At 31.4% G+C, this 23,525-nt stretch overlaps 1 protein-coding gene across 4 annotated transcripts in view; it reads left to right on the top strand.

Annotated features, from left to right (window-relative positions):
* Positions 1–23,525, top strand: part of LOC117212037 (5-hydroxytryptamine receptor-like) — a 181,546-nt gene that overhangs the window by 135,334 nt on the left and 22,687 nt on the right. For 2 of the 4 annotated variants that reach the window (XM_033456486.1, XM_033456485.1), the window contains exons 2-3: positions 3,694–3,953; positions 15,431–15,647. In XM_033456486.1, the coding sequence (XP_033312377.1) occupies positions 3,701–3,953; positions 15,431–15,647 (470 nt within the window). In that variant the 5' untranslated portion in view covers positions 3,694–3,700. Of the gene's footprint in view, positions 1–3,693; positions 3,954–15,430; positions 15,648–17,228; positions 17,252–23,525 lie in introns of all 4 variants that reach the window. The other 2 variants (XM_033456489.1, XM_033456488.1) reach the window with 2 other exon arrangements.

Genomic DNA, 23,525 nt, shown 5'->3' with positions numbered 1-23,525 from the left:
ACTAAATTTATCTAGCAAACTTATTATCGAACGTTGTTAATTATACTTAAATGTATAGTGTAACGTACTCATAAATAAGAGATGTTCACTTACAAAAGACTGATAAAATACACACACAACGCCGACAATAACAGAATACACTAAACATTTTTAAACATTTCTGACAATTTCAATTTTCCTGGCAATTCAAAATAATTGCTCAATCAATAAAATGTAAGAAAATAAAATGGAGAAAAATCGTAAAATCCTTTGCCCAGCAAGATATCCCTTTTGGTCTAGTAGAGCGTAGAGAGCATATCGTGATAATAAAATGCGCTTCATCGTTAAAATTGAACGACTTTATTGCGGTGAAACGACGCCAAAAATTTACGATACGAGAGGGAGCATCGTAAAGTGATCGTAGCACATGATTATTAAAACATGGCATCGACTTTTGTAATAGACACTGATCAATACCTTACAATTAGGGTTGTCAGCGTGTCTGCCTTAATCTCCACAACCTCCGTGCAGCTAATAATCCGATATCGGGTCGCTACAACCTGATTTCCTTCCTGCTTTCAAACACGGAGTCCGTGTTTCAAGTTTCGTGCAACAGCAAGGAATCCTGTGGTCCCTTTTTTTTGGTTCAATTTTCTTCTTTCTTTTCTTTCCTCTTTATTGCTCAAACGTGAAATCAATTCATTAAAGCGGAAGAATTCTGATCGCGTGAAATCGAGGTTAAATTTAAGAAAGGAGAATAATAATGATTGATCAAAAGGCTATGGAAGAGCAGATTGTTGACCTGCCTTCACAGAATTTCATCAGATAGATTTACATCGCAACGAGCACGCTAATTGCTTCCCTTGATTGCCTTCCTCAAACGTGGCCATTTAAGCCGTACGGAATTAAATCTGTTTGCACTGGGATTTGGCCAGTTTTGACGAAGATGAATGCATCACTTGTAAATGGTCCTTTGCTGCGATCGACATTTACGTACGTTCAAATTCCTAGTGAGCTTTCTTCCCATTTTATTCCGTGAGTTTTATGGACGTTCCTCCGAAGAGGATATAACAGATAAAGAGAAATAAAGAATAGAGGAAGCGAAGGACAATGGCCTTTCTGTCACACGCTCTACTGTGTACATATAAAACGAAAAAGGCAGGAGATGAAAGAGCACACTTTTGTCCTTTGCATCGCTAATTTCTCTGTATTTATTATTTAATTCTGTTCTTTCGTGCATTTATTACTTTTATCATGTTATTAGCTTATAATTATAATAAATGGAGATCATATAGCAAAAATATAACATTACTACAAAATATAACATTAACATAATTTATTTTCGTTCTTTTGCTAATTTCGGGTTAGTTCAGGAAATATTTGAATGTGCAATACATTATACAGGGTGGTTGGTAACTGGTGGTACAAGCGGAAAGGGGGTGATTCTACGCGAAAAAAGAAGTCGAAAATATAGAATAAGAATTTTTCGTTTGAGGCTTTGTTTTCGAGAAAATCGACTTTGAATTTTCGCTCGGTACGCGTGCACTTTATCGCGTCTCGTTATAACGGATCTCACTGTAGATCGTTATCTCGATGGAAAAATTAAAAAAAAAAAAGAAAACTTTTATTCTATATTTTCGACTTCTTTTTTCGCGTAGAATCACCCCCTTTCCGCTTGTACCACCAGTTACCAACCACCCTGTATAATATATTATATACATAATTATGCAGAAATATTATATATGGATTATACTGTACTATACAGGGTGTTTGGCTACAAGTTTAAAAAAATGTAAGGGGTGATTCTTGATGCTAAAATAAAACAAAAATCAAGGATAAGAAATTGCGTTCTCGACTTTGTTTTTTAATTATTGACGATTAAATATTAGCCGAAATACCCCTGTGCACCTTCGGGGCACCCGTGGATGGGACAATCGCGGTGCATGTATGAAATTTGTATAAACATTGCTTATATATACTATATTATTTATTAATTATTTATGGAGGCAAAGGATCAGAGGAAACATTAATCCTTTTTACTCAAAAATTTTATGAGGCAGTTTTTGATATGTTGTTATGGATCTTAATAAGTAAGCAGGTTTATTCAACATTAGTTTAATCTACGAGTTTTCTTACGAAACGTCGCGCAGGATAGTTTACGTCTGCAAATATCATAGTCTTCTTCTTTACGACTTGTACGAGGTAAGCTGTTGCCAATGTATCGTTCGATTTCAGGATCCTGTGTACGCCGCTGCTTAGGCTGACTTACTCTCGGTCGTGTAAAAAGGTTTGCTCGCGTACAGGGATATTTCGGCTAATTTTTTTATTGTCAATAAGTAAAAAACGAACCCGAAACGCAATTTTTTTATTCTGAATTTTTATCTTATTTCAGTTTTAAGAATCACCCCTTAAATTTTTTACACTTGCAGCCGAACACCTTGTATATACTTACATACAATATATATAATATATAATATAATTGCAAAGAACAATTGATACTATATTATATGAAAAAATGTCTTAAAAATTGTTAATAAATTCACGAAGTTTTGTCGAAAGCAAAATTTCCGGCATAACCATAGTAACGCGATTAATTTTTTTGAAATGCTCAATGCAAACATTGGAATTTGTAAAAACAAAATCAAATAAAAAAAGTGTTTTAGTAATATAAAATAACCAAACAACTATTGCAATTTTAAATTAATCTCCCAAGTATAAAATGGGAGAATTGTATACACATATATTTTGATTACATTAACATTTTATATAATGTTTAATAATCTTTAATCATTAATTATTGTAACTTCATATACTATTTTCGCCATTCTATATATTCTGTATACTAAGATCTAATTTTTGGTATAACAATATAAATATTATCTATTTACATTATATAGAAATTAAAGGAATAGTACAATTATTGTATTAGAGCTTCAATGTTATCATTCATATTATAACACATTATTAATCTCTACAAATGAAAATAAATTAATCTCTAATATTTAATATAAATAAATGTTTGCATCTTGTTTCTAACCATTGATCATCATCACCTATCATTGACCTTGCTATTGTAATTGAAATAATAATTTATTTGCGGATAACTTATTTGATATAAAATAAAGTTATTTTTCATAAGATATTCTTAAAATAAAAATACTACATTAATTCATAAATTGATTTATTTCTATTTCAATAAATAGGCCAGTAAAATGATTTTATTACATATTACACGATATTACACGATATACTTATGCAATAAACATTTAATGGCCGTTTTCCGATAAACTATTTACCAAAAAAAAAAAATCACTACATACTCTGTTCACATATACGTGACAAGGGAGAAAATCAAATTTCCCTATGGCCGTAATTCCGTTAGCCCGTAAAAGCAAATAAAATACTTACCTTGTGATCTATTTGGAACATCTGTGCATCGCAGTATGGCGCTGTAGGATATTTGTCTATATATAGCTGTGATTTTATTGCCCAGCATCCTTTTGTGTTTATCACCTTTCTCCTTAATTAAAAAGTATGGGCCAATGTTTCAAACGATTTCAGTTTTATTGCTCGCACATTCATTCATGTTGTTTTCTCGTGCTGTTCCGTGGCCACGTACAAAGATACTTTACGTGTTTAAAAACAAAACTTTGTGTGCCTGGACAGTACAATATGCTGGTCTTTAATATTTTGTTAATGATCGTATTTTTTCAGTTTTAGAATGAACGCGACGACGATCTATACAGGTGCAACGAGCACTCTGGCTGGAATTATTGGCATCGAGTCAGAAATAAGAATGGATAAAGCGGAAAACTCCTTAGACAGTGACCTTGACATTTCTCCGGTCACTCTATCCTCCGCATGGTCCAGAGTGGCGAGACTTCTTTTGTTAGCATCAATGGCTGTCGGCGGCAGTGTCGGTAACGTTTTCATGATCTCTGCGGTGGTGGTAGAAGATCAACTTAAGAAACGAGGTACTGTCGCCATCTGTTTCTAATGCTTCGTAATTTTAAGATCAATTCATCTAAGGACTACCATCTTTCTTTTATTATGGCTAAATTAATTGATTTTTAGAGCCAATATAATGAATAAAATGCTAATGTGTTAAATATATAAATTTGAAAAGAAAAAGAAGCTTCTCATTCCAATGGAATCGAAATATTATAAATTATAATAAAACATATACATGGGAACACATAGAACAACACATACAGCGCTATCTTACAATTATAGCAATACGTGGACTAGATCTTGTGCGATTTACTCATGTATACAGGGTGGATGGTAACTGGTGGTACAAGTATGGTGGAAAGGGGCTGATTCTACGCGAAAAAAGAAGTCGACAATATAGAATAAAAATTTTTTTTTAAATTTTTTTTTTAATTTTTCCATCGAGACAATGATCTCGCGTACCGAGTTAAAATTCAAAGTCGATTTTCTCGAAAACAAAGCTTCAAACGAAAAATTTTTATTCTATATTTTCGACTTCTTTTTTCGCGTAGAATCACCCCCTTTCCGCTGGTACCACCAGTTACCAACCACCCTGTATATCGTAGTATCGTAAATATAATAATTAGTTAGTTAATAATAAATGGATTAAACAGAAAATAATGGTTATTTAACATGAACTAATCGTAACAACGTATTATAATTAATTAACAACTCTCGTCAACACAGATTCGACTCCCTCTCTGCAACGCTAACAACACTATCTCGACAACGCAATCCGCACACTCTGGCTTCTCAGCTCATACTGCAGTTAATTTGTTTACGTCTCTTAGCCACCCTTTGTCTTTTGTCTTATATCTTTTGTTTAAGCCCAATCATGCACACGCTCAACAACCGCTTGTTTACAATTCGCACGACACCCCCCTAAGCCCCTCGTCCACGGTACTACAATATTATAACTATTTAATTAACTTCTAATAATCAGTAATTAAATGTGAGAATAAAATAATAATTAACAACTGTATATAACGATTCTTACATTTTAATACTACGAAACTAGGACTATTTCTATCTCTGTGGTATAAAAATTATATTGTTCGCGATATATTGGTTAAATAACTTTCTTCGCCGCTTGATATTATAATTTGAGGAACACCATAAACACATTGCTTATGTTAGCTCCAATGAATAACGTATCACAAGTAATAAGAGCAAATATAGTTAATAATTGCATTTGTTGAAAATTGTGGATCTTTGAAGCCGAAATAATGTTATAGGAACACTAAATTTATACTGAGGATTAATATTAAGATAATAATATATTTATTTCATGGACGATTCCTTATATATTCATCGATACACACTGGCACGCGTCTCAGCACTTTCTTCCATACCCGACTGTTAACCGACTGAACAGTTTACATTCCTTTGTTTTCGAGACGCTGCGCACACACACACTTCCACACACTGATATTCACATACAAGTATCTCTACTACGCATTTAACCCAGTCCAGCACAGAAAATTATACATATCTCAACAGCATTGTTTAATAATAACAATGTGTGATATGTATTTGAGATTGTCAGAATATGAAAAATAATAATTCGCAAGTATTGCAGTGCTTACTAAATTACTAATATTAGAATACATTAATTGTTTCAATATTTGAAGAATTTATTTTATGAGAAATCATTAAATAATGTAAAGAGTGCAAAAATACGTATATAATCGGAATATTTTTATAAAATAGCAAAAGCTCTTGAATGAATTCTCTGAATTCTCAATTGAATGATAAACGTTGCAAATTTGGAATTTTAGAATTTGTGGAAGATCTATCTCTGATAAACAGAAGTTACAGCAACTTAATATTTCCCTCTGATCATGTTAGTTGATTATTAGAAACAAGTATCGTATCGCACAGAGAAGATGAAAGAAGACCATAGAGAAGACCATGACACAATTCGGAAAGTTTCCTTATCCAAATTACAACTTTTCACGAGAGTTTCAATAATTTCTTTCCTTTATAACTACTAGCCTATGTTTAACTTCTGTTCTTACCTTTTTCCTCATCCTTTCGCAAACTCTTAACGAGAAACACTTTCTCGAAAGATTTTCACCGGCACTTCGATACCCGTGTATACTGATACGAACGTAAATGATTCGAAGTTTCGTGCAGCCAGAGCGATTCAGCAGGAAAATTTTGTTCCGTTTCTGCTGCACTTTTATCGTGGCAATAAACTTCTTCTCTCCAGTCCGTTTCATTAATGTCCAGTACCCATTGGGAACCGTAATTATCGGCCTGTTCCTAACTAAAAAAAATCTTCCGATCGTCTATAACAATTTGGTGACACCGCTGCGATAATAGCAATTACAAGGTGCTTCACGCAACTAAGTGTGAGTAAGCATTATACATAATATCTTTAAACTGGTTAAAGATGGAACAAAAGTTTAGAACAAAAAATTAATGTTATGTATTAATACGTTTCTGCTTTATTTTTAAGTATTTTTTATTTAACAAAAGTTTAGAACAAAAAATTAATGTAATGTATTACTACGTTTCTGCTTTACTTTTAAGTATTTTTTATTATTGATTTGGTTGCAAAATGTAACTGTACTTCTTTTTATTAATGAAACTGTATTTACAACCTTTCTTGTATAAATTTATTTTCTCGATCATCCTATACGATGTAACAGTATTAAATTGAGTGATTTAACACTAAATAATTTATGAGATATTTATTATTAAAAGAAAAATTTAAGTACTCAAAAAATCGTGCACAAAATATTGTACAGTTATATTCAAAAAAAGACTATGAAGTTGTTCTTTGTAATTTTATTAATACATACAAATATATACAAATAATACCGTACGAAGTATTAATAAAGCATAATTTTCGTTCGTAATAAAATATAATTTCGCTCTAAAGAAAAGTGCAATTGCATCTTGTAATCGTATTAACGCTTTCATTACGGATTCGATTTTCATTACCTACAGTGCTATATATTCACAAATAATTTTCATGCACCTACTTTTATATTATAAAGCTCTACATATGTATTTTATACGAACTGTTATGAAATATTTTTTTACAATTTCGTGCTTTTTTATTCGTGCCTTACATTCGAATCAGTATCATGCACATAACGAAAAATGTGATATATAAACCCTAACAAAAAAAATGAATGTGCGTGTTAATGTGCACAAATTCATCAAAGTAGTGAAGGACATATAATACAATTTTTTTACCAACACTAATTTTCATTTTGTTAATTATTTTTGTATTTAATTGTTTAAAAGATGTAGCTGTATCTTGCTGTGTGAAACACCCTCTCTATCGTGATGCGTAGTAACGAGAAAAAGTCGGACTTTTCCCCTGAAAATTCTACTTTATGTCGGCTTCTTTTCGTATCCAATCTCGTATGCGTTCACGCGACGATATTTGAATTGATCTATATCTTTCGTAAACGTAATTTGCTGAACAGACTCATTTGCCCTAATTGAAAATAATGGTCTTCATAAAAACAGCATCGACAAGCTGTTAAACGTGATATAGTAAAATAATATTTTAATGTTAAAAATAACAGTATCACCGATCAAAGATTACTCGAGGTACAATTTTTTCGAATACGTATTTATTAAAGTACTAAAGAATTTCTTGAACGATGTAAATAATTTATTATTAAATTAGTCAGTTATTCTGTGGCGAAGATTATGTAATTGATATCCAAACGAAATTTTTAATTTTCGCTTATTTCATCTTTGCTTTCTTTTGAATTATGAATACTCATACTTAATAATATAAAAGCATATATTAAGTGGAAAAATTTTATTTCACATTTTTGGCTTATTTTCGCATGTAAAATAACATCCTGCAGATGTTTATTCATACCTAGTCAGTGTTTAGCCAAATCTAAGTATACTCGATAAATTTTCAAACTTGATTTTCTCAGAAACGAATGAAAAAATTGTATTCTATATTTTCGACTTATTTTTTCACGTAAAATCACGTTTTATCGGGTTGTACTACCACTTACGGGACACTATATATAAATGTAATAAATAATATTAATTTAACATAAGTTTATGGTAAATGAAACGTTAAAAAAGAACTAATTATTTAATAGTAGTAATATATTTTATTGTTTGCATATTTCTAAACTACAACAAAACTTATACTTGTTATCTACTTAAGTTACTTAACTTACTTAGCTTATTTATTAAAGTTACGTAATTTTAAACGTCACACTAATATATAGAATATATAGTGTTTCATATAGAAGTAACTCTATATAATGAGTATATATAAATTTAACGAAAAAAGATCTTTCTTACATATTTTGTCTCCAGGACCTCTTCTTCTTATTATTTCTGTTGTTGATAGACTTGTATATATAGATAGATTTCTTTGGTAAAATTCTCCCCTTTGTTCCTGTTACTTCGTCGTCGAACTACTTTTTCTATCTCCTTTAAATATTCCTTTAATATTTCACTATCTGTCTCTCGCCTTATCTTTTCTTCAAATACTACTGCTCTTCTGCCTGCTTCGACTCTAATTTTGTTTCCGTTTATTTCATTCTTTACTATACAGGGTGGTTGGTAACTTTTTTTTTTTTTTTTATTAACGTGGAGGAAATCCGCACGGACACCAGGCCGCTTCTGGGGAAAAGCGGCGTGGTAGTGCCGGACTCCAATCGACTAAAACCTCCACGATGACCGTCCCGGCTGCGATCGAAAGGGGGCCCGGGAGCCGGTGTGAGCGATACACCGGGCCCCAAGGGTGGTTGGTAACTGGTGGTACAAGCGAAAAGGGGGTGATTCTACGCGAGAAAAGAAGTCGAAAATATAGAATAAAAATTCTTTTTTTAATTTTTCCATCGAGACAACGATCTACAGTGAGATCCGTTATAACGAGACGCGATAAAGTGCACGCGTACCGAGCGAAAATTTAAAGTCGATTTTCTCGAAAACAAAGCCTCAAACGAAAAATTTTTATTCTATATTTTCGACTTCTTTTTTCGCATAGTATCACCCTCTTTCCGCTTGTACCACCAGTTACCAACCACCTTGTATATCTTGAGGTGTTCCAATCAAACCCTAATATCTATTTCAAATGCTTATCCTGACTAATACATATCAGCTCCAACCTACTTTGCCTTTTCCTGTCTCTACTCCATACAGCATACTTTTTACCAATGAGTCAAATAACGTAATCCTTCTTTTTAAGTCGCTCTTGTATTTCCTTTGCCCAATTTCCTAGACCCATTTCATCGCTATACTGACTTCTCTTCACCGCTTCTCGTATCTGTCGATCATCATCTGGATTTTGTTTCAAGATATATCTTAGATTCTAGATACTTCAATTCTTTTACTGGCTCCAGCTCTCTCCCTTCCCACGACCATTTTTCTACTTTTCTCCTCCCTCTAGTTTCTCCAAGAACTATCATTTTGGACATCTTCGCATTTGGCACGTGGTTTCTCTTTTTCCATCCTCTTCCTTTCTCAAATCCTCCTCTAAATTTGCGATGTAAGTCGTGAACAAGACTGGACTTGTATAAAGAGACATGCGGCAGGGTCAGAATTAAACAAGGAGGCACAGAAAATTTCTGAATACTAACAGGTTTGAGACAGAGATGCGCAATAAGTCCGATTTCCTTTATTCTTTCTATCCGCTGGTTGTTTATCTTTTTCTTCCTCTTCATTTCACACAACTTTTTCCCATTTACTGTGTCGAAGGCTGCCTTTAGATCGAAGAAGAAGCCTTAGAACTTTTCTCCTTTCTCTGTATTTGTTTCCTATCGTGTGTCTTAATATACATGTACATGTATGTTATCCATCGTGATTCGTCTTCCTCTGAATCCCGTTTGTGTTTTCTTTCTCTCTATTTTCTTCTTTCCCTAGCCTTTCCTTCAGCACCATTGCGTAGGTCTTATATACTATATTCTGTATATTATCCTTTTACAGTTGCCTACTTTGTGTGTTATTTCTCCTTCTCTCCAGTCTTTCGGGAAGCCTTGTCCATTCTATACTTTTTTTTATTATTTCTTTTAGTTCTCTTCAAACTTCTCCTTTGTAATTATCCGTACTTTATTTTTTAACCCGCCTCTGCCTGCTGCTTCCCTCCTCTTTGATCTATCTGATGTTCTATTTCTCTGTCGTCCAATTCTCCTGTACACCCCTCGTTTGTCTTGATCGTTCCCTATTCGACTTCTAGTTTTTCTTCGTTTCCTTGTAACTAATTCTTGAAATGTTATTTCCACTCTTCCATCTTTATTCGGGCACCTAACCCTTATCTCTTCTTCTTTCCCCTATTAACATATGCCCATATTTCTACCTCTGTTCTACAACTCCTTACCTCTTCTATTTCTTCTTCTGTTTTTCATTCTTCTTTTTCTTTACATAATGTTTTATACTTCCTTCTCTCCTTATGATACTCTGTTATACTTGTTTCTTTCCTGACTTTCCTCAGACATATTTCCAGTGCTTTTTCACTTTCCAGCATTCCGTATCCCATCACCTTATCCCTCCTTGTTCCACTTCGTGCTTTCTTATTTCGTTTATTCGTGTTGCTTTCCTCAATACCATTTTCAGTCCTTTTTAATCGTCTCTTAATTCGCTTTCTGACAACTTCAAGTTTTGTATCTCTTCCTTGTATCTTTTTATTCCTTCTTTTATCCAACCCTGTATTTATATTTTCTCCTGTACTTCTCTCTGATGTTCCTTATTTACTTCTGTATCTCCTACACCCATAGTTGCTTCTGTCGGTAGATAATCTGATTTTATCCTGTTATTGTAAAGAAGGTGATTCTGTGCCAACCCTTCATATTCACCATCGCGCAATCTATCACTGTTTCCCATTCCTCGTCACCTCCACATTTCCATTTAACATAGTCCAACCCTTATCAACCCCGTGGAGTGAACTTAAACTAAGAATTAATGATCGAGAATATTTACTTATAAGATATAAACATCAATGAAATGGTAAAGTATTTTCTCTGGAGTCGTTACTGTTATCTTTAGTTGAAGATTTTTAATATTTATTTATTTAATATTATCTGTTTACTACATTAAGTAAACATAAATTGCGCTGTATTTTGGAAGAAAGTCGAAAATTGCTTAGCTATTTTGAAGAAGATCGCTATTTAAAATAGGTTGAAAGATTTGATAGATCGTTACATGAACTATATTATTTTTTATTTGATTGTCCTATTTTCTGTAGAAATTTTACTGTTACTCATAGCTATGTATTTGGGATTATTTGTTGTTACGTTAAAATGTTTTAAAAATTGTGCTATACGACTAATGAAAGTAACGATTATTGTATTTTTTATTTATTGTATTATTATCGTATTATTTAATATTTCAATACGTATAATTAATACTTAATGATATTATTGTATTACTTAAACGATTATTTTCACCATATATACTTGTTCATATGTTTTTCTAATCGCACAGTAAAAATATTTATCTCTTTAATATATTTTGTGTCTTTAAACCATATAAGTGTACAGTTTCGAAATATTTCATTATACAACATTTGAACTAATCATGCGTTTATAAATTAAATCTTCATGTGCTAGAATAGCATACTTAACGTAAGTACTTACACAGTTTGCGAATAACAAGTTTGTTCGCAGCAACAAATAAGTCATTAACGCATGTACTACTAGTTTCATTATACAACATTTGAACTAATCATGCGTTTATAAATTAAATCTTCATGTGCTAGAATAGCATACTTAACGTAAGTACTTACACAGTTTGCGAATAACAAGTTTGTTCGCAGCAACAAATAAGTCATTAACGCATGTACTACTAGTAATAGATATTGGATTAGTGAAGTTAATGAGAAATTAGTTTAGGAATATCAATCAGATTGTCTATAAGAGTACATAACTTCTAATTTGCGGAATGGATCTGCATAATTTACAACACATTTATCAACACACTCATGTTTTATGTTATAATGTATTAATCTGTGTACATGGATCGAGATCGTGCATGATAATTTTATTTTCTGCACTTTATTTTGTAAACTTCTTACATAAAAATATTTCATTGAATCACATGCCTATTATGATTTACCATAATAATGTTATTGTACAATTTTTTATTGTATATGTTGTTATTTCTATTTTTATCATACCTTTTGTGTTTATTTGAATCTTCCACTTGTACAGCTTCTTGGTGATCATTCACGGCATTTGAATTATGACGAGAATTAGCTTCTTCTAATAATTTTATCTTAAGCGCATCTGGAATAGGTAATTGGTCCCGCGATTCGATTGCACATCTAAAATTTTCGTATGTATTCGGGACGCTATATAATAATAGGATTGACAATAAATCATCAGCGATTGGAATATTCATTTCTTTTAATTTATCCACGTGGCTGAAAAAATTATTTAACCCTTAGAGTGCTATGGACGCATATACGCGTCTGGCGAAAGCTATCGGACTAAGGACACATAAATGCGTTTCCTGTAAGTGTCCGGCATGGATTAAGGACGCATATATGCGTTTGTCAATTTTTCCGAACACCTACGCAGAAGTAATACTATTACGTTTGTGTGAGATAAATATAAATGCATTCCTTACATATAATGCATATATTTTATATCAAAAATCTACTGCTTCGAAACAAAAATTTAGTGAATTTCATTTAGCGTTGATAAGAGACGTTTTACGAAAATATTTCCAACGTAGAAACATGTTAGGAGGAAGAAAGAGAAAGTCCGAGGATTTACCATTTCGTTTAATTGATAGGCATTTTCCGTCAAAATGCCCTAATCGTGCCGGCACGACACAATTATCAAGAAGAAAACGTGTTGTTTGGGTGAAAAATAAGAGAAGGAGCGACACGCGATACGAATGCAAAAAATGCGATGTCGGATTATGTATCGATAATTGTTTTGAAATTTTTCACACGCAACTGAATTATTAACTCGTGTTATATTTACTAAATTTAGTTTTCTAGTTTATTGTTTTCTAGTTCATTACCCAAATTCTAGTTTATTGTAAATTTCAATGTTTATAATAAATAATTAATACTAAAAAATAACGCTCTTGAATCATTTAATCTCGTGCAAAAGAATTACTATAACTTATTACGATTTGCGCTTTGAATAGTCAATCAACGGAGTTCAGTCTAGCGAAAAAGTACTCCGTCCACGATGGTCAGCGCTGGCCGCGCGCCGTCCGTACGGAACGCATAAGCCGCGAGTATTCAGCACTCTAAGGGTTAAGTGATCGGACATATTTTCACTACCGGACATTTTCGTGAATTGCTTTAGGAGCGTAGCTTTTCTCGCGGGTCCTTTGGGTTCGTAAACCTCCTTTAATTTATTCCATACTTCATGTGAAGTTTTGCAATGCTTCACATGACATAGCTCACTCGAACTTATGGTAAGAATAATATCGGCTCTGGCTTTACCGTTCCTTTTATTCCATAAAGAGGCTTCATCCACTGCTTTAGGTTTAATTATTGAACCATTTGCATATTCCCACAAGTCATCTTTAATGAGTATTGCTTCCATTTGCAATTTCCACGTGTCGTAATTTTCTTTGTTTAGTTTTTCAATACTTAAACTCGCCCCGCTCGACATTTTTTCTTTTTTTTTTTTTGATAATTGTATTATTATGTAAACAATTATTGTATACTCGATAAAGCGTCCTTATGATATTCAACACTGAATCATCGATCACGCACCCCCTTTTTTTTGTTTTTAGGTTATCTTCTGCGCTCCTCAATATTATTACTATTAATAATATTTTCAATAAAGATAATAACTAATTATTGCACCTGGGCAATAATGTAATAATTTTAATAATGTAATATCGAAAAATAAGGATAGAAATTTTTTTTCGATTACTTACAATTTATTAATATTAAACTGAATATACAGATATAAATTGGACAGAGAACGATATTTATTTAACGGAACTAAATGCAATACTCGTATCTATATCAAATAACTTTACAGTTATTTGATCACTCTCGTCACAACGAATCTAACACACACACTCTCTCTCTCTAACAACTCTATCAATTCTCACGACTCTACTCTTCGACAACTCGAAACCTCTAACGACTCTACTCTTCAACGACTCAATTAGCTCTGATCTTCGCCAATACAATCCTGCCCGGTCGTGCTCGCTCTTGCTCTCGTCCTCTCACACACACACACTTTTCGGCTCACATACTTTGGCCTCTCGATTCCTTGAAATATGAAACCGTACCTCTGTTTTGACACTGCTTATCCTTTCTTGCGTCGCTGTTACTAGGCGCTCTTGGATGTAAACAAACCACGAAAGACGACGTACACGGTGCTTTCTAATTTCAACCGATCTCTAATTCAAATCTATTCTACGATATCACAATAATGTAAAATAATTTTCGTTCAGTGTGGTATTGAATAATTGTTTATAAAAAGGAAGCGAATGAAGTTATGCTTAACATATTCAATGTTGAGGCATTATATGTATCATGCACACGTGTATGGAGGAGTAACAACGACTTCAGTAACAACGTCTATACGTCTGTCGACATCATTCTCTAAAAATATTTTTTAACAATCTAATATTTGTTTTCGACATCTTTGAAGTAAAATCAATTAAACAATATTTTTTCAATATTCGTCACAGAGAGTAGGAATCGTTGGAACCTTCCCGCATTGAACGTGTTAATAACATAGATACATAATTAAAGATTCAAAAGGTAAATACCTAGTTCGATTTAATACCTGTGTACATATTTATATTTATTGCAATGTATGTAACTTACATTGTACAATTTTAATTTTGGTAAAATAATAAATTAATAAATAATAAACATAGCTAGTAAATAAATGTCAAATTGTTTATAGAATTCAGCGTACTTCTTATTTTATCCATCCATTATAAAAACATGAATTAAACTTCCAATTTCCAAAGTCAATACATTTAAAAATCTCGCATTGCTTATGACACAAAAAATGTGTTAATCGAATAAAATATGAACGAATAGAATTTTATGTTATAAAATATCTCTAAATGAAAGTAAAGCAATCGAACACGTTTCATATGAATAACATATTCATGCAGAGCCACAAATTATTTAAAATTTCAAAATAGCAAGACCTTTCAAAAGTGCTCGCCTCAAATAAATTGTTGAAAATGAAAATAATAAAATTTAGATGAAAATAGATCAAAAGAAATTATCAACAACTCGCTTATATCTGATTTAGTCAAACTTTTAATTCTTTCATCATATGATTACTATGTCCTATGTGAAATGTAAGTGTGATAATACTTATACTTTTAAAAATACATGCTATGTACTGTGAACATGAATATTCAACAACATTCGATGTAATGTATTGCGCACAATAATAATTACTTTGGATTGCTTCATTGCTCCTTGAATGCATATCAATCATATGATACTCTCAGAATTCATCTAACAATTAACTAATACGGTAATCCATTTTAATTAACTCCAAACTATATTCTCTCGTTCCAGGAAATGCGTTTCTAGTGAACGTTGCATTGGCAGATCTATTAGTAACAGGCCTTGTAATACCGGTATCAGTGATTGTGATCCTGGCAGGACATGAAGAGTCATTAAGCACATGCCGATTTGAATGTACCCTCGAGGCACTTTGCTTTCTCGTGACGGTGTTGACGTTGGCCACTATAGCTGCAGAAAATTATACTCGTTTGTGTTTACCACCCGAAAGGTAAGGACTATAACTCATACTACACTTCACTACAATTCAACGTACAAACCATTGTTTTTGATCAATTTTAATTGTAACCCATTGACATATGATTTTCTCACGTTAACGTTTTCCCTGCTAAATGTTCCTGTATAAACCATTTTTTTCGCGATCAAAATTACCATTTATTGCTATTAATAATCCATGAAAAATCTTTTCCAACTGCTCAAAAAGCATTTAGCCCTGGAAACGTTAAAATCCGAATTAGTAAGAAACAACCACAATGTCTCGAACTGTCTGGCAATGTGTACAATAAATATGTGTACAATGTATGCAATAAATGTACAGTAGCTAAAGTATGTATTCCAACACTTGTAGAAACCTTTTATAAATGTATGTGTTATAGAAAACATTTTGCTTCGTTAGCATTGATACGAAACTCGTGTATTATGATTATATTGCTAAACTTTAAAATCAATTTGAATTGTATATAGAAGCTACAAGATATTTGGTACAAATATATATATTTCGCAGGGTATATTTAAACAGACAATTATGCATTATATTGATAAGCTTCGGTATTCAATGTGATCATTTTTTAATCATATTTTTGAGATGACTATTTATGCTGTACATTAACTTTTTACTAAATACATATTTGCAGCGAATATCTTATAATTTCTATATACATTTTTCCATTGGTTTGACTTTTACCAATATAATCGTATCAGTAGCGTTTCATCAGTGCTAATGGAATTTATACAGGGTGATTGGTAACTGGTGGTACAAACGGAAAGGGGATGATTCTACGCGAAAAAAGAAGTCGAAAATGTAGAATAAAAATTTTTCGTTTGAGGCTTTGTTTTCGAGAAAATCCACTTTGAATTTCAGCTCGGTACGCCTGCACTTTATCGCGTCTCGTTATAACGGATCTCACGGTAGATCGTTGTCTCGATGGAAAAATTAAAAAAAAAAAATTTTTATGAGATTCGTTATAACGAGACGCGATAAAGTGCACGCGTACCGAACGAAAATTCAAAGTCGATTTTCTCGAAAACAAAGCCTCAAACGAAAAATTTTTATTCCATATTTTCGACTTCTTTTTTCGCGTAGAATCACCCCCTTTCCGCTTGTACCACCAGTTACCAACCACCCTGTATAATATATACAACATAAATATACATCAAATCTTTCTGTGGCACGTGTCCAAAGGTTTTCACGAGACACTCTATATGCCAATGGGTTAATGATAATTATAATGATGCTGTAGCCGAAATAGAAATTGCGAATGTGCACATTTCAAGAGTGAAACGTTTATGCGAAGTTCAACAAAATAAAAATGTAACAGACAAGAAAGGGAAAAGGAACCATGCGCTAGCGATATTTATTGGATCTATTACATCAAAATATCACCGATTTTACAAACATTTAAATATTAACACTTAATTTCCGAATGAAATATCTGAATATTTTTAAACAAATTGTTTGTATATATTTTCCAGTCAAAAAAACTCCAGAAGTTCTATATGCGTAGAGATAAAAGTTAAAACCATTAAAATAATATTTAGTTGAATAATTCTTTGATTACATGCACATAATAAGAAATAAAGGAATGGAAGGTAACGGTATGGATGAAAAAGTAATTCTTTCTTTAATATAAATCAAGAACGATTTTCAATTTTTGCTTCTCTCTTTGCTTTCTTTCGTTTTAACGTTTACTTAATACATCCTGTTACGTAAATCCTAGATATTTTAGTTCACAAGAAAAGAGTATCTAAAGAGTAGTCATTGTAATGTTGAGAATCGAATAAATCCTTGATTTCTATGAACGGTTCTAATTAATGTAGAAAAACTAAAAGGCAACCCCTCTTAATGTAATCGCATTGTAATCCGATTACTCGTTAACCCGATTAGTTCGCGATCCAAGCACAATCAGTTTGGGACGTAACAAACGTCACTTGACGCAAATCAGGGACTTGCAATACTGATCAATGATATCGAAATAATTTTAATACGTAGAAATAAGTTTCACTATAATCTAGAATTGCGGGTTTAATCAATAGATAATTTATAAAATCCTATTATTAAATTCTTTCACATGATGATTTGAAAATCATTATCAATAGAAGATGTTCTAAGAACGTGGATGTTGCATTGCTGTCGTAAAAATCATGAAATATATTATTGATTCGTCGATATAACTTTACAGAGATATTTATTTTAATATTGTACGTTAGTTTCTTTAAAATTATCTTTCCTTTTTAATTCAAGTATAATCATGTTAATATTTTAAATTATTTCTGTTTCGATTAGTTTAGAACTTATTTCCTGGGGGAAGGGGGATTTTTATTTTTATGATAACCTCATTTTAGAATTTTACATTTATATAATTTAACCTAATTTTACATAGTTACAATTACAGAAGCATTTAAAGTAATAACATCTTTTATTTACAATGATTTTCAATAATCTTTAAATTTTATTTCTATTCTCACTTTAAAAATATCGTATATTCTCTATTAATATTTTGTAAATTCTACGATACCAATTTAACGAATAATAAATTCCCTATACTCAAACTTTGATTATGGTAATTCGTGCAAATATAAATACATTTAGATGAGAAAAGATATAATAAAAGTTGCATGACAGCGTTTCTTCCTTCTGTTGCACTTATTACTTATTAGAACAATTTTTTCACTTTTTTCGAACTTCTCTTGTATTATATTGCTGCCCTAATAGCTGCTGCTGCTAATAATTAGCTGCCCAAGATACAAACGCGGCTATTAGTGAGCAGCACGTAATTTATGACATGTCACTAGTGAGCACAAATAATTATTTAGAACGAAAGAATTTAGATCATAATGATATCCACGATTTCTTCATAATTTATAACAAATATCAAGCAGAAATTATGGAATAATAGATACGTCTTTATTGATAACCTAGTTAAGTGACTGGAATCTTTTCATCGAGATAAAAGAACTTATATAAACAAAATTTTACACGAATTGCACATTATATGAATTTGCAAATTAGACAGATTTCGAAAATATTTCCTTTTCGATAAAAAAGGAAAAACAAATTTGCCGTAATAAAATAAATTAGAATCAATTAGGAAATTCGTGTAAAAGGTGTAAACTAGTTAATAGTATTTCAAATAAATTAAATGATAAATGTAAATAATAGATTAGCAATTAACAATATATCATTTAATAAATACATTTTTAATACATATATATAATAATAAATATCTTATTTTTCGTTTCTAGATAAATGTTTTTAAGCGTTATCTATAAAATACTCTATTACTATTTAACAAATATGAATAATTATGCATCAAAGTACGTTTTTTCCATTTCCTCAGTTATATTAAAAGAGAAAATATATACTTTATAAGCATGTCACAACTTCTCTAGAATGTAATACAAATTCTTAATAGTTCTATTAACTATTAATTATAGTTCTAGCTTTTAAGCAATTTTTTCAATCAAACTATCGTTATCTTTTTCATTACAAAAAATATTTCACATTGTAATTTATTACAGTACTCTGGAATCACTAGGAATAGAAAATATGAACATAGATTCTATTTCCGATAAATTTAGAAAATTACAATTACTTAAATAATTATGGAATATAAACATTAAGCATAGAAAAGACTTTCAAAATTTCCGATTTCTAAAACATCGTAAGTTTGTAGGAGACTTCAAGTACGACGTACGTTCAATAGTACTTTGCATAACCCAAAAATCGTGGATACCATTACGACGTACGTCCTATATACTCTTTAAAGTCCAATCTTTACTCTTTTAAAGTTCGAAAGCAGTCACACAAAGCACACGAGGTATATGAAACGTTTGCAATTGAAAGGGACGAAAGATTGTTTAAAAAAGAGCTACTGTTCTTACAGTAAAGAGGAATGCAGCAATAGCAATTGTTCCTTTGCATTCGCTTTATCTTTTGCTTCGCTAAACACTAGCAGGGAGAGAATCGACCGTAATTTTGAGTACTATTGTTGCCAACAACAATGCGGCCACAAGGGATTAAAATGCTTTCCAAGTAAAGCTTATACCTGCACGTATAGCCATGCCGTGGATAGTTAGATCTACGAACGATCCAGTTGCATGCATTCGCTTAACGATCGAGAATAGATGCACGATCCTTTCAGACTTTCATATAAAAAAGTCATAGAGATTTATCGTTTCTACTTTCGAGTTTCCGAGAAAGTTTGGAATTTTTTCAAATTTATGCTCAAAACGGAATTGCGAGGATTCTCCGTTTGAATTCTCCGTTGCTTCGTTACACAGGCTACTCGTCCTAGAGAAGTACGATAATACTCGACGTGTTCATAGCTTACATATCGTATCTTCGTGAAAAAAAGAAAAAAATAGGTATAGCTGCCATTTTCAGTGAATACGAATTTTTTGAATAAAGCTCAACTGCGTATAGTTAGTTATTGTTATATAGGTCTCTATTTTAGGGAGCAGGAATCTTTTCCGGTATACGTTTACAAGAATCGATAACAGTATTTTCGAACTACCAGTAGCTACATGCAGCACGTAAATTCTGCTTGATCAGGTTTTATGAAGATCTGATTTTGAGAGATTTACGATATCTCTTTCGAGGCAGATAAATTATACTATCGTACGGAAGAACAATGTTTGAGAAGTTACTCGTGCAGCATGTTCAGCAATTCATTCTTTGTCTTGTCATCACTCATATTTAAAATTAATATCGTAATAGATCGCGTATTCGAAACGTGAGCAAAAAGACGACGATAAATTTTCCGTATCCTTCCATTCAGCCATTTCTGTACATTTATTTTTATGTATCATTTGATGATTGATATAGGTACTTTCATCCATTAAAGACCAACATTACGTTAATGGAATATTTTATATGTAAATTTTTCAATGAATTTATAATATCGAATTCCATATTTTATTTTTATGTAATTGTTATAGTCATCAGACTTTATAGAACTCTTCTACCACTTGACCAATTCTTTTTCTACAAATTCATCAATTGTCGAATTATAAGAGTGACTAAAAAGGCCCTTTCGAACTGATAGAACAATTTCAAATTAATACAACAAATAATATTTAGGTAGCAAATGTATGCATGTGCTTAATATTACCTATATATTGTAAATAATGAAATATATTATTGCTATGTATTCTAATAAATAATTGAAATTTATAGCATATAGATTTCATAAAAATGTAATCAACACTAGTTTCTAATTACTAATTTATCATTAGTTTGAATATAAGTCAAATTTACATACATTATTCCAACAAATCGTCTAAGGTGTTTTGGTACATACAACTGGAAGGTATAGATCTTATAATTTTATAAAGTTTTGGAGAAATTAAACCCTTCGACCCTGTTCAAACATATATTCCAGTGAATTTTTGTGATTCTCTGAATTTGTGTGAAAAATAAATAACATGTATGTGCTTTATTATATTCTTTATTATTTAATCTGATTATATACTACTATCTTTGGGTAATTGAGTAGTTGAGTATGCTACACCTTATGAGAATAAGCAACCTAGTAATGTGCTACATAGTTTTTATTTAGGTATATGTGGCTGCAGAACCACAATGATAGTAATCGCGTTTTTTAAAAACATAAAGTGAACAATCTTGTGAAATTTTGTATGGCATCCCTTCAATTTATAGTACAATATAACTGTTTTGCTTGAAAAGTTTTTAAATTATTATGTTTCTATTCGTTTGATTGAGCATAGAATTGCCTATAGGTGTCTCATTAAGTATTTTCATTCTTATTCTTGAATATTTATATCACTATTTATATCAATATTTATCAGTATTTATGTCACTATAATACTAAAAAGGCTATTCTTCATAAATCATGAAAATTTTTTTTGTATTTTTAATTTGTGTAGTGAAATTCTATAAAATATCTGTTATTTCAATATACGTTTTATATCTTGATAAAATATTAGATTGTTCAAAACGATTAATAGGGAAAGTTAAGAAAGATTTAACTAAAATTGGACTTTTTGCTACATATAATATCACGAGTCTTTGCTTGAAAAATTTTTCATGTTCGGTAAGAAATTTCATCACATAGCTTCTACAGCTCTTTACAGTACTTAATTTCTTGACTATGGCTGTGGAATAAGTTTTGTAACATCCAATAACACTGTATTAGATTCAGTGAATGATATAGATGAACACTCCAGTTTTAATTCAACACTTCCAATTCAACATTGTATTATTAATAAATCAATGAATTTTCAATGTTCCTGTTCAATATTCAACTAAGAGCAAGTTCAGACATTTTAGTATTTGATAGAAATTAAAAAAAATATTGTAAATTACTTTACCCTCATTGTGTATCAATGATGTTTTTTGAAGCATTAGTTCATTGTTTGCATATTATTCTCCAATTCTACTAATAATTGCATATGAAATAATTTTACAAATTACAAACTATTTTATATTTTTAATTGACTTACGTTCATTCAGTTAATAAATACTTACGAATTAACGCTCTGAATAGCTTCTTTAAAGGCTAGGATTAAACCACAAAGCATAGGGACCGTAATCACTATTTTAGCCGGTTCGTTAACACGTCAATACAGAATTCAGCGAGCTTTTAGTGCAGACACCTTTGAATTGGGATCGTAAATACGCCATTGTTCTCTGGGCTGGTAATGCAGAATAGTAACGAGCAAAAATTTGCCTTTTTTTAGGAAATTAGATCGCACGATCATCTTCCAAATACATTCTGCGAATATAATTCATGATAAAAAAATATGACGATTAAATTACCTCATATCTGCAATATGTCAATAATAAAATACTGTAGTACAAATTGCTTATAAAAATTAGAAAAATTACATAAAAAGAAGGACAAGATAATATATAATATCCTATAATATCCTTGTTTTATGAATAAACATTAATCTATCAAATAGTCTTTTTAACATACTATGCTTTAAGGTAAAAGAAAATATGAAAATAATTGCAATGTATAGTCGTGTTTCACAAAAGAATGCGACAACTTACGAAAACGTTATCTGTATCATTTATATTGTACAAAAAATTCTATATACGACATACAGCACGAGAAGATTATCATCATTGGTAAATTTTGAAACAAATTCGACAATGTATCTAGAAGTTACAAGATATCTATTGCAAACATACACTTCACAAAAATCACAAAATTATTTAAACGGTCAATTATCCATTAGACTAATAGACGTCAATATTTAGTGCGAGCAACTTTAGTACAAATTATTATATGTTTAAAGCAACTATATATACTATATTCTAATTTTTAGTTATTATTAATCTATGTTCGCAGCAAAGAATTTCTAACTTCTATGTATATTTTCAGAGTGGTCAAAAATTTTATGAATATAGTTGTAATCATCGTATGTAAGTCAAATTTTATTGTTTAATGTCTTATGTATCCTCTTTCTTTCTCGATACACGTTTTGTGGCTTTGACAAATATATTTTTTATATACAGGGTGGTTGATAACTGGTGGTACAAGCGAAAAGGGGGTGATTCTACGCGAAAAAAGAAATCGAAAATGTAGAATAAAAATTTTTCGTTTGAGGCTTTGTTTTCGAGAAAATCGACTTTGAATTTTCGCTCGGTACGCGTGCGGTACGTTATAACGGATTGAGATCGTTGTCTCAATGGAAAAATTTTTTAAAAGAGAAAAAAAATTTTTTATTCTATATTTTCGACTTTTTTTCGCGTAGAATCACCCCCTTTCCGCTTGTACCACCAGTTACCAACCACCCTGTATACAAAATACTCCTCTTTCGGAATGCTGTTGAGGACTACTCTTACGTGCTTGTATGTCAAATCGTTTCCCCTTCAAAATTTGGTTTTCCCTTAATTTTAATT

Source organism: Bombus bifarius, unplaced genomic scaffold (genome assembly GCF_011952205.1).
Source record: "Bombus bifarius isolate JDL3187 unplaced genomic scaffold, Bbif_JDL3187 scf7180000008266, whole genome shotgun sequence".
Classification (NCBI taxonomy): Eukaryota; Metazoa; Arthropoda; class Insecta; order Hymenoptera; family Apidae; genus Bombus; species Bombus bifarius.
The sequence above is the reverse complement of the archived record's forward strand: the minus strand, read 5'-3'. Positions and strand labels throughout refer to the sequence as shown.